Below are 13,243 nucleotides of genomic sequence, written 5' to 3' on the forward strand. Positions count from 1 at the left end.
GGGACAGAACCAAGCAGACGCGGGCAGGAGTCTGAGTGTTTAATAGCTGATAAGGACGAGGGCACCTGAACCCCCCCCCCCGCAGGGTGCCAGCTGGAGCAGGGAGGGCTCCCTCCTTCCCCCCGTGCTGGGGGGGGCAGGGAGCACTGCAGCTCTGGGGCTGGGTGGGTCGGGCATCCCCAGCCCCCACCCCGAATGGCAGGAGTGGGGGCAGGGTCCTTTCGGGGGGGCGTCACTGGCTCTAGACCACGTTGCCTCTGAGCAGGGGGCTGCTTTCGCCGGTGGGCACAGTGCTGAAGGCCTGGCGCAGGAAGAGACGCAGGGCGGCGCGGTCAGGTAGCCAGGCCCGGGGCAGAGGGCTGCGGGCGGGGCCTGCGGGCAGGGGTCTGTACTTCACACGCCTGCCAAGGGGCAAAAAGAGAGGGGGGGTGTCATACCTGGCCAGCTGGGGCCCAGGGCTGCCCCCCCCCCAAAAAAACCCACCAGCTGGGGCCTGGCTCCCCAGAGGGCAGCCCACAAAGCAGGAAACTGGGTTAGCCCCAATTCTGCCACTGATGCACTGTGCCTCAGTTTCCCCCCCATAACTGGGAGCTCATAACCCTCCCTTTGAGCAGCGGGGAAGCTCTTCGGGGCTGCGCCTGGTGCAATGGGGCCCTGATCTCGGCCCGGGGATGCTGGGCAGCCCGGGGATGCTGGCCTGTAAAGCTGGGCTGGGCTCTGGGGTGGCTCCGTTTGGCACCCCGGCTCTGGGAGCAGTGGGGCCTGGCGCAGCCCCGGCGTCTGAAGCGGGTGGGGGCTGGTCTCACCTGTAGGCGTAGGACACGGTGCCCAGGGCCACGGCCACCAGCATGAGCCCCACGATGAGTGTGATCCTGGGCGCGGCGGGCTCGGCACCTGCAGGGCACAGACACGGGCAGCGGTGAGGTGGGGCTGGGGCCGCACCCAGCAGGACGGGGCCAGCCAGCCTCTCCGTTACCCCTCTCCGGGCTGGGGTGTCTTGGAGACGGCTGGGCCCCAAACTCCCCAGAGCTCGGGGGGGCTGGCTCAGGCCCCGCGAACAGCTCCGTGTGCAGCCATGAGGGGGTTGCCCCGCCCTGCACAGCCCCCCAGCCCTGCAAACCCAGCCCCTACCTCGGATGCTGACTTGGGTGCTGGCGACGGCCAGGCTGGCGGGGTTGGCCAGCGAGACGTTGAGGCAGTAGAGGCCGCTCTGGTTGAAGGCCTGGCGCAGCACCAGCTGGCAGGCGGGCGCCGGGGGCACGGGGGTGCAGACGCTCTGCTGGGGCGTGAGGCACGTGGGGTCCAAGACGGTGGTGCAGACCTCTTCTGGCAGGCTGGGGGGTGGGGGGAGAGGGCAGGTAAAGCGTGGCCACGGGGGCAGGTGGGTGGGGGGCACCCGCAGGAGGTGGGATGGGCCAAGTGCCCCTGGGAGCCAGGCTCGGCAGGCATGGGGGACGGGACGATGCTGGGGGTGGCTTGGCCCAGGGGATCTCCCCCAGCACGTGGCGGAGCAGAGCCCGGCTCCGAGGTTCTGCTGCAGGCCCCGGGGTGGGGGTGGGGGGATTGGGGCATGAAGCCACCCCGCCAGCAGGAGCCATGCCCGTCCCGATGCCGCCCCCCGGTGCCCCCTACCTCCCCTGGCAGGTCACGGTGAGCTCCACGGCGCTCTCGCCCACCGCCGGGGCCACCTGGACGATCTCCATGCTCTCGATCCCCTCTGCAACGGGCAGGCGTTAGGGGGGCATGCGCAGCCGGGCCCTGCCCCGAGACTGTCCCCCACCCAGCCATGGCCACCCCGGGAACCAGCCTGCCCCCTCCAACCTGCTCCCATGGAAATGGCCAGCAGAGGGGCCGGGGGCTGGCCCAGAGCCTAGTGTCCATCGCTCTGGTCCAGATACAGGGGCTGGAATGGGAACGGCTGGGGGGCTCCCTGCACTGTGCCCCATTCCCAACCACATGGGGGGGCAGGGCAGCCCCCCCAGTCAGGGTGAATCTCAGGCCAGGCCTTAGTGCAGACTAACCCCCAGGGACCAGGGAGCCCCTGGATTTCACCAGCCGGCCCCTGCCCCGAGCCCAGCCAGGCTGGGATGGCCCCTCCCAGGCCCGGAGCTTTGCAGCTTGACACTGCCCTGCGGCTGGACTGAGCCGGCTGCGGTGGAGGAAGCCCCCCATTGCTCGGGGCCAGGGGCTCGCTGGGACCCCGGGCTGGGGGCAGCCCCCCGAGCACAGGCCGCGCCACGCCCCCAACTCACGGACGATCTCCAGCTCTGTCGAGAAGGTGCCGTATCGGTACAGGACGCAGCCAGCGGGCGCCTGCCGCTTGGCCAGGACAAGAACCTCGGGGGTGGCAGGATCCGCGGTGCCGACAGCCACGTCTGCAGGGAGATAAGGGGCTGAGAGAAGGGAGACCCCCCCGGGACCGGCCCTGCCCACCCGGTGCGACCCCTGGGTCACGGCCACCCCGCCCGGGGGACGCCCAACGTTGTCCAGCTCTCGCCCACGTTGACATGTTGGCAGCTGGGCCTGGGACCACGCTGCCCCCCCAGGCCAGGCACAGCCGCGACCTGCTGCCTTCCACCCCCTGGGCCCCCGTGGTGCTTGGAACCACAGCCAGGGCCCCATATCAGGCTGAGCCGAGCCTCCCTGGTCTGGGCCGGGCGCTGACCAGTGTCAATCCCCAGGCAGCCCGGGCAAGGACCCTGCCCCCCGCAAACTGAAATCGGGCCCAAGCTGGACCCCTGAAATCATTGGGGGGCAGGGGGGTCTTTTGGGTCAGCCCCGTGGGACCCCACCTATACAAGGCGAGCACCCACCTGCTGCTTCCAAGCTAGTGTTGGCCACGATTCCTGCCACGCTGGCCGGCGGGTTGGCCACGGAGGACGCAGTCGTAGGTGGCGAGGTGCCCGGCGGGTTGGCCACGGAGGACGCAGTCGTAGGTGGCGAGGTGCCCGGCGGGTTGGCCACGGAGGACGCAGATGCTGGTGGCGAGGTGCCCGGCGGGTCTCCAGCGGCAGAGACGGAGGCAGGGAGTGGCGGATCCGCAGAAGCCACAGCCAGGTCTGAGCCGGCAGCACCGACAGTGACCACGGACCCAGGTGCCACGGCGGGCACGGTGCTGGTTTCCAAGGCGGGGGTGGGAGCCGTGGTACCACCAGCAGCCGAGGTCACAGCACCGGGCAGGGTGGCACCCGTGCCGGGCACCACGGGGCTGGGAGGGATGGAGGCTGTGCCTGCCGTGGGCGTCACTGGCTCGGCCGTGGCGGTGGGCACTGTGGGCAGAGAGCACGAGAGCTGCAGCCGGTTCCGGACTGGCACCCGCAGCCCAGCCCAGCCCAGCCCAGGGACACGTCCACCACTTACCGACGCTCAGCGGCTGGCCCGGTGTCTGCGTGGGGCTCCCGCTGGGCGCCAGGCTGGCTGGAGCCGAGGTGGAGGTGCGCTGCCCTGGGGGGACCGTGGTGGGGTCCACGACCGGTGCCAGTGAGGTGATGCTGCAGGCCACGGGGATGGCAGCCTGGAGCACCACGCGGGGCCGGAAGGTGCCAGGCTCCAGGTAGGTGTGGGTGACGGTGCGGACGCGGGAGAGGAGGGTGCCGCTCTGGTCCCCGAAGTCCCAGGAGTAGGAGACGTCGGCGGCCTGCAGGTAGTGGCTGGGGTCGTGCAGCCGGATGCTGAAGGCCACGGCTCGGTTCCGCACGAAGCGCCGGTCGCCCCCGTCCACGTCCAGCACCTGGGCGATGTCCACCGCGAAGGGCACCTGGTCTGGGGAGTGGGGGTCAGGGAGGCTCCAGGCCTTTATGGAAGGGCCCCCCTGCCCCTGCAGACCCGGGGGGCCCCTGCTCCCTGGAGCCCCACAGACCTGGTGCCTCCCTGCCCCCAAGGACCCTGGGGTCCCCCTGCCCCCACAGACCCTGCCCCCTGGAGCCCCACAGATCCCAGGGCCCACTGCCCCCACAGACCTGGAGCTCCACAGACCTGGTGCCTCGCTGCCCCCACCGGCCCAGGGCCCCCTGCCCTGGTTCAGGTGCACACAGGGCTCCTAGGACCTGCTCCGTGCCCCAGTAACGCCCCCCGACCTGCCCGGGGAGCTGCTCTGGGGCAGGGGTGAGCAGAGCCAGCGGAGCGAGGCCGTGGCCACGGGATGGGGCAGGGAGGCGGAGGAGGAAGGGGGCCAAATGGAGCCTGCGGTGCCCAAGCCGCCTGGTGACGCATGTGAAACCCGTCCAGGCCCCCCGCCCCGCAGCCCCCGGCCGGTCGGTCGCCCCCCAGCCCTGCCCGGGCCTCACCCGTGATGCTGAACTGGGACGTGGCCCTGCCCATGGGGATGAACTTGCGGCGCCCCCGGTAGTGATAGACCTGGACGTCCATGGCGTAGGAGCCCAGGGCCACGCCGGCCGTCTCCACCGTCAGGAGCGAGGAGGGGCCGTCTACCACCTGCCAGTACTGCCCTGTGGGGGGCAGGGGGAAGGTCAGGGTGCAGCCCAGGGAGGGAGCAGGGGGTGCAGAGACTCCAGTTCTTACTGGAGAGGGTCCCGCAGCATGGCCAGGTCGGGGGGGCTAGTTGTTAGAGCAGGGGGCTGGGAGCCAGGACTCCTCGGTTGTATTCCCAGCTCTGCCAGTGAGTGTGACTGGGTCTCGCTCTGTGCCTCAGTTTCCCCACTGAGAGGAAATGCTGCGGGAAGTCATTGGATAACGTTTGTTTGGCGCTTTGAAGAGCGGAAGATGCCGAGGGCTATTGGGGGGCCTGGGGCCAAGCCTCAGGCTAGCGCTCCCCATGGGGCGCCGGGGGCCAGCTGTTCGTGTGGGACGGAGGCTTCTGCCATGGCCCTGCCTGTGCCAGGCGCTCTGAGGGGTGTGCAGGGGGTCCGGGGGGGTGGGTGGCAGGCGCAGGGGGCTGGCTCTCACCCCAGGTCTGCCAGACGTAGACGAACTTGCTGCGCTTGCCCCGGGCGCTGGGAGGGAAGAGCTGCCCGTCGGGGAAGACGCCACCAGGGCCCTCGCCTGGCTCCTCTGGGAAGACGGCGTCCCCCCGTCTCACCTGGGTACCTGCAGGAGCGAAGGGGGCAGTTAGTGCTATCCTGGCTTGGGGAGGGAAAGGGGGAGGGGTCTAGTGATTAGAAGGGGGGAGCTGGGAGCCAGGACTCCTGGGTTCTATCCTGGCTTGGGGAAGGAAAGGGGGAGGGGTCTAGTGATTAGAAGGGGGGAGCTGGGAGCCAGGACTCCTGAGTTTTAGCCCTGGTTTTATCGGGGGGGCTGGGATCCCAGACTCCTGGGTTCTATCCTGACTCTGGGAGGGGGTGTCTCTGCTTCGCTCCCCCCTCCCTTTCTGGGGATGGACAACCAATCAAAGGTGCAGCCTGCAGGGCTCTCTCCCTTCCCCCACCCTTCAGCTACCAAAGCCCTTTACACAGGAGGGGAGGGGGCTGGTCTGATGAGGGGTGGGATGGGGTGCAGCTTGATCTGGAGATTGGGGGCAGAGCTAATTGCCAGATCGGGCTGACGTGGGGCATGAACTCCTGCAGCAGGGCCCAGAATCCCCTGCCCCCAGACGCCTGGCAGCGCCATGTGCCCCCCCACACATGCTGGGCATGGCCCAGGGGCCGCCCACCCACTGCCCGGCCTGGGAGCAGGCTGGAAAGGGGGCAGATCACTGCTGGGCAGGCAGATCCTAGGGGGCTGAGGGCAGCTGCCGTTGGGCGGATGGAGCAGGGAAATGGGGGGCATCAGCACATCGGGGAACCTCCTGGCACCGGCAGCACCTGGGGGTGGGTGTCCAGCCCCACAAGAGGGTCCTTTCAAATCCAGGGGATGAATGCGGGCGGCTTTCAAGGCCGCTCCCTATGGAAATACCAGATTCCACCCCCCCACCCTATAGAAATCCTAGACCCACTGCCACCCCCATATAGAAATATTGTGCGTACAGCTCCCCCATGGAAATATAAGGTATCCCCCCAAGCAACAGTCTCTGCCCCACGTCCTGCTGAAATACACCATACTCCCCTGCCCGCCCTCAGAAATACCGGGGGGCTGGGGGGGGTTAGAGCCACGGCCCCTCCCCAGCTCCGGACGGGCTCGTTGCTCTGGGTGCGAGTCGCCATCGGGGAAGACGGCCCCCAGACGGGCGCTGTGCTGGGGGGGGGCCGTCGCAGGGGGGCTCACCGTCCACGGTGCAGTCCTGGCTCCACACGACCCGGCCGTCGGGCAGCACCGTCTGGTTGCCGGGAAAGCGCAGGGCGATGGCGAAGGTGGCCCGGGCGCCCGTCATGGTGGGGGCGTCGTTGCTGATGTCAAAGGTCACGGGGCCGCCTGGGAGGGAGAGGGGAAGGCAGCCAGCTGGTGGGGCGCAGATTGGGGGAGGGGGTGCAGCCCCCCCCCCCCCGGTGTTTCCAGCTTCTCACAGGGTGAATCCTTCATCCCTAAACCCGCATCTCTGCCGGTGCCCCTCACTCCCGACCCGCAGCCCCTGCTAGCCCAGCCCTGGGCGCCCCCCCTTCCCCAGCTTTGCCGGTGCCCCTCACTCCCGACCCGCAGCCCCTGCTAGCCCAGCCCATGGCGCCCCCCAACCCAGCTCTGCCGGTGCCCCTCACTCCCGACCCGCAGCCTCCTGCTAGCCCAACCCTGGGCTCCCCCACAGCTCTACCATTGCCCCTCAGGCCCTACCCGCAGCCCCCAGTGGCACAGCGTTGGGCTCAGAGGGGCCAGCCCCTACCTTTCCAGCAGTTCTGCTGCCGGGGGTCGCCCTCCTGCCAGCGGGGGTACAGCTGGGAGTTCCACGACCCCTCAGCCAAGGGCTGTCGGTTCCGTCGGTCACTCCCCTGGCCTCTGCTGCCGGCCCCTGGAGAGAGACGGGATCCGAGATCCAGAGCTGGGATCGCGGGGGGGATGACCCAGTTCCTGAGCCCAGCCGGCAGGATCAGACCCTGGCCCGAATCCCGCCAGGGCGTGCAAAGACCCGTCCCTGGCCAGGGTGGATCAGGCTAGAACAGAGCTCGAGTGTTCCCCAGAGGCTGGCGTGGAGGGCTTGGGGGGTCCTGGGTTCTGTGTGGAGATCTGGGTAGGGAGAGGTGTCTCGTGGGTTAGAGCGGGGAGGGGAAGGGGCAGGACTCCTGGGTTCTGGCCCCAGCTCTTGTGTGGAATATGAACGAGGTGCTTTGCGATCCACGGTGGGAAGGCTGCAGGGGGGCAGGGCGGATAATTCCCCACAAGGAGGATGGTGGGAGATTCGCTGCTCCAAAGCCCTGGGCATGGCCCCTGCGCCCTGGGCACCACCTGCCATCCCGGCAGCGCGGGCAAGGGGATTCCACCCGAGGCATCTCCAGGCCCCAGCAGACAGGCTCAGCCCCGCAGGCCCCCAGGCTCCTCCAGGCCCTGCTCCATGGGGCTCCATCGCTGCACCAGCTGGGGGGTGGCTCCGCCCTGCACCCAGCCTGCCCACAGCCCTCCCACGGCCTGCAACCCGGCTGGCTGCAGGGAGCATGTGACGGATCTTCCACTCGGCACTTGGGGCTCCAGGCAAAACCCCTCACATGGGCCTCTAAATCCTCCGCCGAGCCCTTGCATGTGACTCTCAGCTGAGTCCCTGGTGCAGGATGCTCCAGCCAGCGCAGGGTTAATGCACCCCCCCCCCCGCACCTCCACTCAGTGGGGAGGGGGAGAGTCCCAATCACCCCTGGACCAGGCAGCCTCTCTGGGTGGGAGGGGGGATGGAGCATGCCCCTCTGTATCACTCCTGGATAGTGTGACCCACTGGGGGTGAAGAGAGGGGGGTCCAGTGGCTGGAGAAGGACCGGGGCTGGGAGTCAGGACTCCTGGGTTCTCTGCCTGGCTCTGTGAGAGGAGTGAGGGTTAGAACAGGGGGACTGGACTCCTGGGGGCTAGTCCCAGCTCTGGGGCTGACTGATTGTATGACTTGCGTCATGTCCCCATCTCCCTTCGTGCCTCAGTTTCCCCAGCTGTAAGGTGCAGGGAATGCCAGTGACCCTATTGTGAGGCTCAGCACCTGGCAGTGAAGTGCTCTGGGATGCTCGGGCAGGGAGGGGAGATTTCCCAGGGAAATGGTCTGACTTGCAACCCCCCACACCCTGCGCCCCAACCAGACGTGGGGCCAGACAGGCAGACTCCCCACAGTGTTGCTCCACTGGGAAGTGAGGTTTCCAGGGGGGGGCTCCCTGCTGCAGACAGGCCCTAGGGGAGACCAGCAAGGGTGAAGGACAGAGGGACGGAGAGTCAGCTGCACCCTGAACCTGCCCCCTTAGGGGATCCCCCCTGCGAGCCCCTTGGCCAGGTGTCCAGATCTCGATGGCCCAGTGGAGACCCCCCCCCCCCCCCCCCGCGGCGGGTGCAGTGTTAATTCTCAGCACAGGGCAGGGGGTCTGGGAGGAGGCAGCAGGGTCAGCTACGGGGGGGACTGCAGGAGGGCAAACAGCAGGGGGCAGATGCCTGGCTGCAGGGGTCAGTAGGTAGGTGAGGGGAAGGGTCCTTGCAGCAGTAGGTTGGGGCTGGGGGAGAGGGGACATCCCTGTGCCTGGCACAGCGCAAGGAGCTGTACGAATATTACTCGGCAGCTGCTGCCCCGTCTCCTCCCCATCAACCCCAGGAGCAGCAGAGCAACCCGCAGCCGCAAAGAGTGACCAGGCCCCCAGGCTCCCTCCTCAGTATGGGGATGGGTGTGAGCATGGTGGGTTCCCCCTCTGGGTACCCCTCCCCGATTTAGCCCCCCACATGCAGGGAGCAGGGCGCGGCCTCATTCCCATCCTTCCCAGATGCTGGGCCTAGCGTGGGGGATTAGCAGGAGCTATGAGCCAGCTCCCCACGCGGTTCGGCTTTACCGCTACCCCACCCCGGCCCTCATTAATCTGGCAAGACAATTCCCAGCGGGGTGGGGACGCATCCCTGCTCCAGCCCGGCCTGGGGGAGACACTGGGGCGAGGCGGGTTAAACCCATCGCAGCACCTGGCAGCACCAGCTCAGAACCGGGCCGGAGGGAGCCCAGCCCATCTCCCTACGCAGCCGCTCGGGGGCAGCCGATGGACGGTGGGAGGCTGGTGCTGCCCCGCGCAGTCCCCGGCCCGGCTCTGCAGGCTGGCCTGGCGCAGACAAGCTTTGAGGCAGGGGAGGTCGGGGGGTAGGCAGGCCGGGCAGTGGGTTTGGCCATCGTCTGGGTTGTGGAAATAATGGGGATGGGTGAGGGGCAAGGGGGAGGCCCCGGAATAGTCTTGGCCCGGGTCCCCAGTGGGCCAGCACCGTCTCTGTTCACTCTCAGCCCGCGGGAGCTGACCCAGCCATGGGAGTCTGTCTGTCCATCTGTCTGTCTCCTCTGCAGGGGAAAAAACCCTCTGGACGCCTAAAGGGGGCACATTAGATCTGGAATCGCTACGGGGGGGGCTATAAGGGATATTCCCGTTCTTCCCCCACACACGCATGCTCCGTGGCAACTTTATAGCCGTTTGGCTGACTCCCACCCACCCCTGAACGGGACTTTAAGGTCCCTTAACATTTTAGCATCACTGCATCCAAAAGCACCTATCACCCCCCGCCATCCGGAGAAACGTGCTCCCTCCTGCAGGGGCGGATCTGGGGTCTGGGTCAGTTAATGAAGCCAATGAAACCCCAACAGGGCTCTTCACTGCCCCATTTGCATACCAGACACGCACCCCCCTGCCCCGACCCATCTCCCATTCAGCTGGGACCATCTTCCCCACACAGCAATCTGGGAAGGGGAGAGGGGGTGGCACTAAGTTTGATATGCCCAGTGTGACCCCCTGATCTAGGACATGGCAGGTAAATGCCCCCACTGACCCCCAAGGGTATCAGAGAATCCCCCCCCCACACACACTCCTTGAGGCAGATGGAGATTCTGGGGTTTTATGGGTACCAGCTCCAGCGTTTTGGAGTCGGGAACAACGCGTGACAGGGATTGATCCTGCCTTGGCTGGGGGTGGGTCAGATGGGGCCCTAGAGATCCCGCCTCCAGGCCCTTTGCTAACCCCAAGGACCGGGCCCCTACTCACTGCGTTGAGCTGCAGTCGCAGCCAGAAGGGCCCAGGCAGCCACCAAGTACCAGCTGGTCTGCATCTCCCAGCCCGTCCTTCGCACCCGCCCCCCGCGCTCCTGGACCCCCTTGACGGCAGAGAGGCGAAGCATCCTAGCCGCCCTGTATAAGAAGGTACCCTCATTTGCATAGCCCCGCCCCCTTGCACAACCTCAGGAAAATTTCATTCCCCCCCAACCAGCAGTGGGGCGTGTGGGTGAGATCCAGTCAGAAGTTTGTGTTTCTAACACAATGGGGCCTCACTAGTTTTGCCTCCAGACAGAGCCTGGAATTTCACGGGGAGAAGAACAGACACGGGTTTCCGCTCTGACAAGAAAGCGTCTCTAATGATCACAGGAGGGACGAGTAACCCGTGATGCAACTTCACTACAGGGTCTTGGGGTGAAATTACAAGTCACTCCAACGCTGAGCAAGGCAGATTCCACTTAGCTCATGGCATCCAGCTGCTTCTATTCACCCTCTCCCCGATACAGGAGCGAGGAGACGGGCAGTGCATTGAAAACTGATCAACAGAAATATAACACACACACACACACACACAAAGAATTAGTGGGTGGAACTCACTGCTACAGGATAACAACAAAGGGTCCGGTGGCACCTTAAAGACTAACGGATTTATTTGAGCATAAGCTTTTGTGGGTAAAACCCCCACTTCTTCAGATGCATGGAGTGAAAATTACAGCTGCAGACATAACTATACTGGCATATGAATAGACGGGAGTTGGAGAACCCGGGTTGATGTAGGGACTGTCCGGTTTGGCCAATGTACATGGCAGAGGGGCAGGTACCCGTCTCGCTCTGTCTGAGGAAACAGATTGACAGAGCGAGACGGGTACCCAGAAATCTCCTACTACAGAACAGGCCCAACAAGGAAAATAACAGAACGCCACTGGCCATCACGTACAGCCCCCACTTAACGCCTCTCCAGCGCATTATCAATGATCTACAACCTATCCTGGAAAACGATCCCTCACCCTCCCAGACCTTGGTAGACAGGCCAGTCCTTGCTTACAGACAGCCCCCAACCTGAAGCAAATACTCACCACACCACAGAAACACTAACCCAGGAACCAATCCCTGTAACAAACCCCGTTGCCAACTCTGTCCCCATATCTACTCTAGCGACACCATCAGAGGAGCCAGCCACATCAGCCACACCCTCAGGGGCTTGTTCACCTGCACATCTGCCAATGTGATAGATGCCATCCTGTGCCAGCAATGCCCCTCTGCCATGGACATTGGCCAGACTGGACAGTCCCGACGTAAAAGAATAAATGGACACAAATCGGACATCAGGAATGGTAACTTACAAAAGCCAGAGGGAGAACACTTCAATCTCCCTGGCCATTCTATAACAGATTTGAAAGTAGCTAAACTTGAACAAAAAACCTTCAGAAACAGACTTCAAAGAGAAACAGCAGAACTAAAATACATTTGCAAATTTAACACCATTAATTTGGGCTTGAATAGGGACTGGGAGAGGCTGACTCATTACAAAAGCAGCTTTGCCTCTCCTGGAATTGACACCTATTATTGGGAGTGGACCTGATCGAATTGGCCCTGTCAACACGGGTTCTCCGCTTGGGAGGTCACTCCCGTCTCTTCATATGCCAGTATATTTATGTCTGCAGCTGTAAGTTCCACTCCGTGCATCTGAAGAAGTGGGGTTTTTCCCATGAAAGCTTATGCCCAAATAAATCTGTTATTCTTTAAGGTGCCGCCGGACTCCTTGTTGTTTTTGTGGATACAGACTAATGCGGCTACCCCGCTGATACTTGCTACAGGATACTGAAGCCAGGCACTTGCGTTCCAGTGGTACGTCCTATAACACTAGTGACATAGATCTGGCCAACATACAGAGCTTCACCTGTTTAATTTAAGGTGTGATTTAAAGCCTCTCTAATTAAAGCGATGCAAATTTTATCTGTGGACACTTAAAAATGGCTTTAAACCCGGCTTATAGCGGTTTAGTGTGTCTGTGCTTGTAGACGCAAACTAAACCGATAGATCCAGTCGTAAATTGCTAGATGAGGGTGCATACGGGGATGGGGGGTGTTTGGTGTCACTAATCCATTCTCAAATCAATTGCCATTAAACCAGCGCGACTCCAGAGTGCTCAGTTAGCTTGTGAACATAAAGGAAAGACACGTCTGATCACCCCGGTCCTAGGCCAAGCAAGGGAAACCGGAACTGCCAGTTAGTAGAACAAGGGCAGGTAATTTGAGGGACCCCAATTTACTAATTTGGTTGAGAACCGACCCCGAATAGAACTATTGCTGGGACTCTTTACATTGCAGTTATCATGTCACTTTGCCTGGCCATAAACCTTCCCCTGGCCCTGTTTGCACCCAACCATCACAGCCTGGGGCGAGCCGGAAACTGACCAACATGAAACTGACTAGCCTGTGTTCCTCCCATACACAGCATCAGCATCAGAGCTGCCAGCCCTGCAGGGAGCTGGGGGTGTCGAATGGACCCACAGGAGGAGTTTGGGACTAGGGAGTGGAATCAAGCTGCTGTGGGATTTTTGGTGGGTCCCTGAAGTGAGGCACAGGACAGAGCTGCATCTGGGGAACTGGGCAGCGGTGCTGTAGCCCAGATGTCTGGATAGGAAGCCTTGGTCTGCTCCGACCTCCATTCAAGGGAACAGGAACTTTGTACCTGTTGTAAGCAAACAAGTCACACTAAGGAAATACCTGATGGTATCACCGATTTCTGCTCGAGACAGGAAACTGACCCGGCAGGCCCCAAAATCTGCTACTGCTCAGCAAAAAGGGCAGCAGAATACATATCAAATCCTGTTCTGAACCCTGGTAAGCTCTCGGCCTTGGCAAGACATTGTAGCAGTGAATTCCACACGTTAATTGTGTGCTGTGCAAAAGGTATTGGTAACACGGGGAGGGAATTTGTTTTTGAAATGTATTGTTTTGAATCCATGTGTGTCCCTTTAATAAAAGGAACAAATTGGGAGGGATAATTCACAATGGTTATTGAATACGACCTAGATCATTAGAGGTACTTAGAAGCCGAGCTCCCATTGATTTTAATGGGAATTATGGGCCTAAATACCTTTGCAGATCTGAGCCTATGTGTTCAGGATATTATCCTGCTAAGAAAATGATTTCTGGGTAACTCCTCCCCCAAACACCAGACATATCAGCAAAATCCTGTTTAATAAACCCATGGCCCAAG

General features: G+C 63.0%; 1 protein-coding gene across 1 annotated transcript; it reads right to left on the reverse strand.

The window, feature by feature from the left end:
- Nucleotides 1–38: 38 nt before the first annotated feature.
- PMEL (premelanosome protein) lies at nt 39–10,143 on the reverse strand. The gene is given in 13 exon segments (XM_073318536.2): nt 39–401; nt 807–894; nt 1,132–1,334; nt 1,633–1,717; nt 2,253–2,308; nt 2,310–2,393; nt 2,810–3,269; nt 3,361–3,762; nt 4,287–4,448; nt 4,906–5,046; nt 6,160–6,306; nt 6,710–6,835; nt 10,011–10,143. Coding segments are annotated over 13 exon segments (2,247 nt in total). The 3' UTR covers nt 39–241.
- Nucleotides 10,144–13,243: the final 3,100 nt, after the last annotated feature.

Source organism: Lepidochelys kempii, chromosome 20 (assembly GCF_965140285.1).
Source record: "Lepidochelys kempii isolate rLepKem1 chromosome 20, rLepKem1.hap1, whole genome shotgun sequence".
NCBI classification, from domain to species: Eukaryota; Metazoa; Chordata; order Testudines; family Cheloniidae; genus Lepidochelys; species Lepidochelys kempii.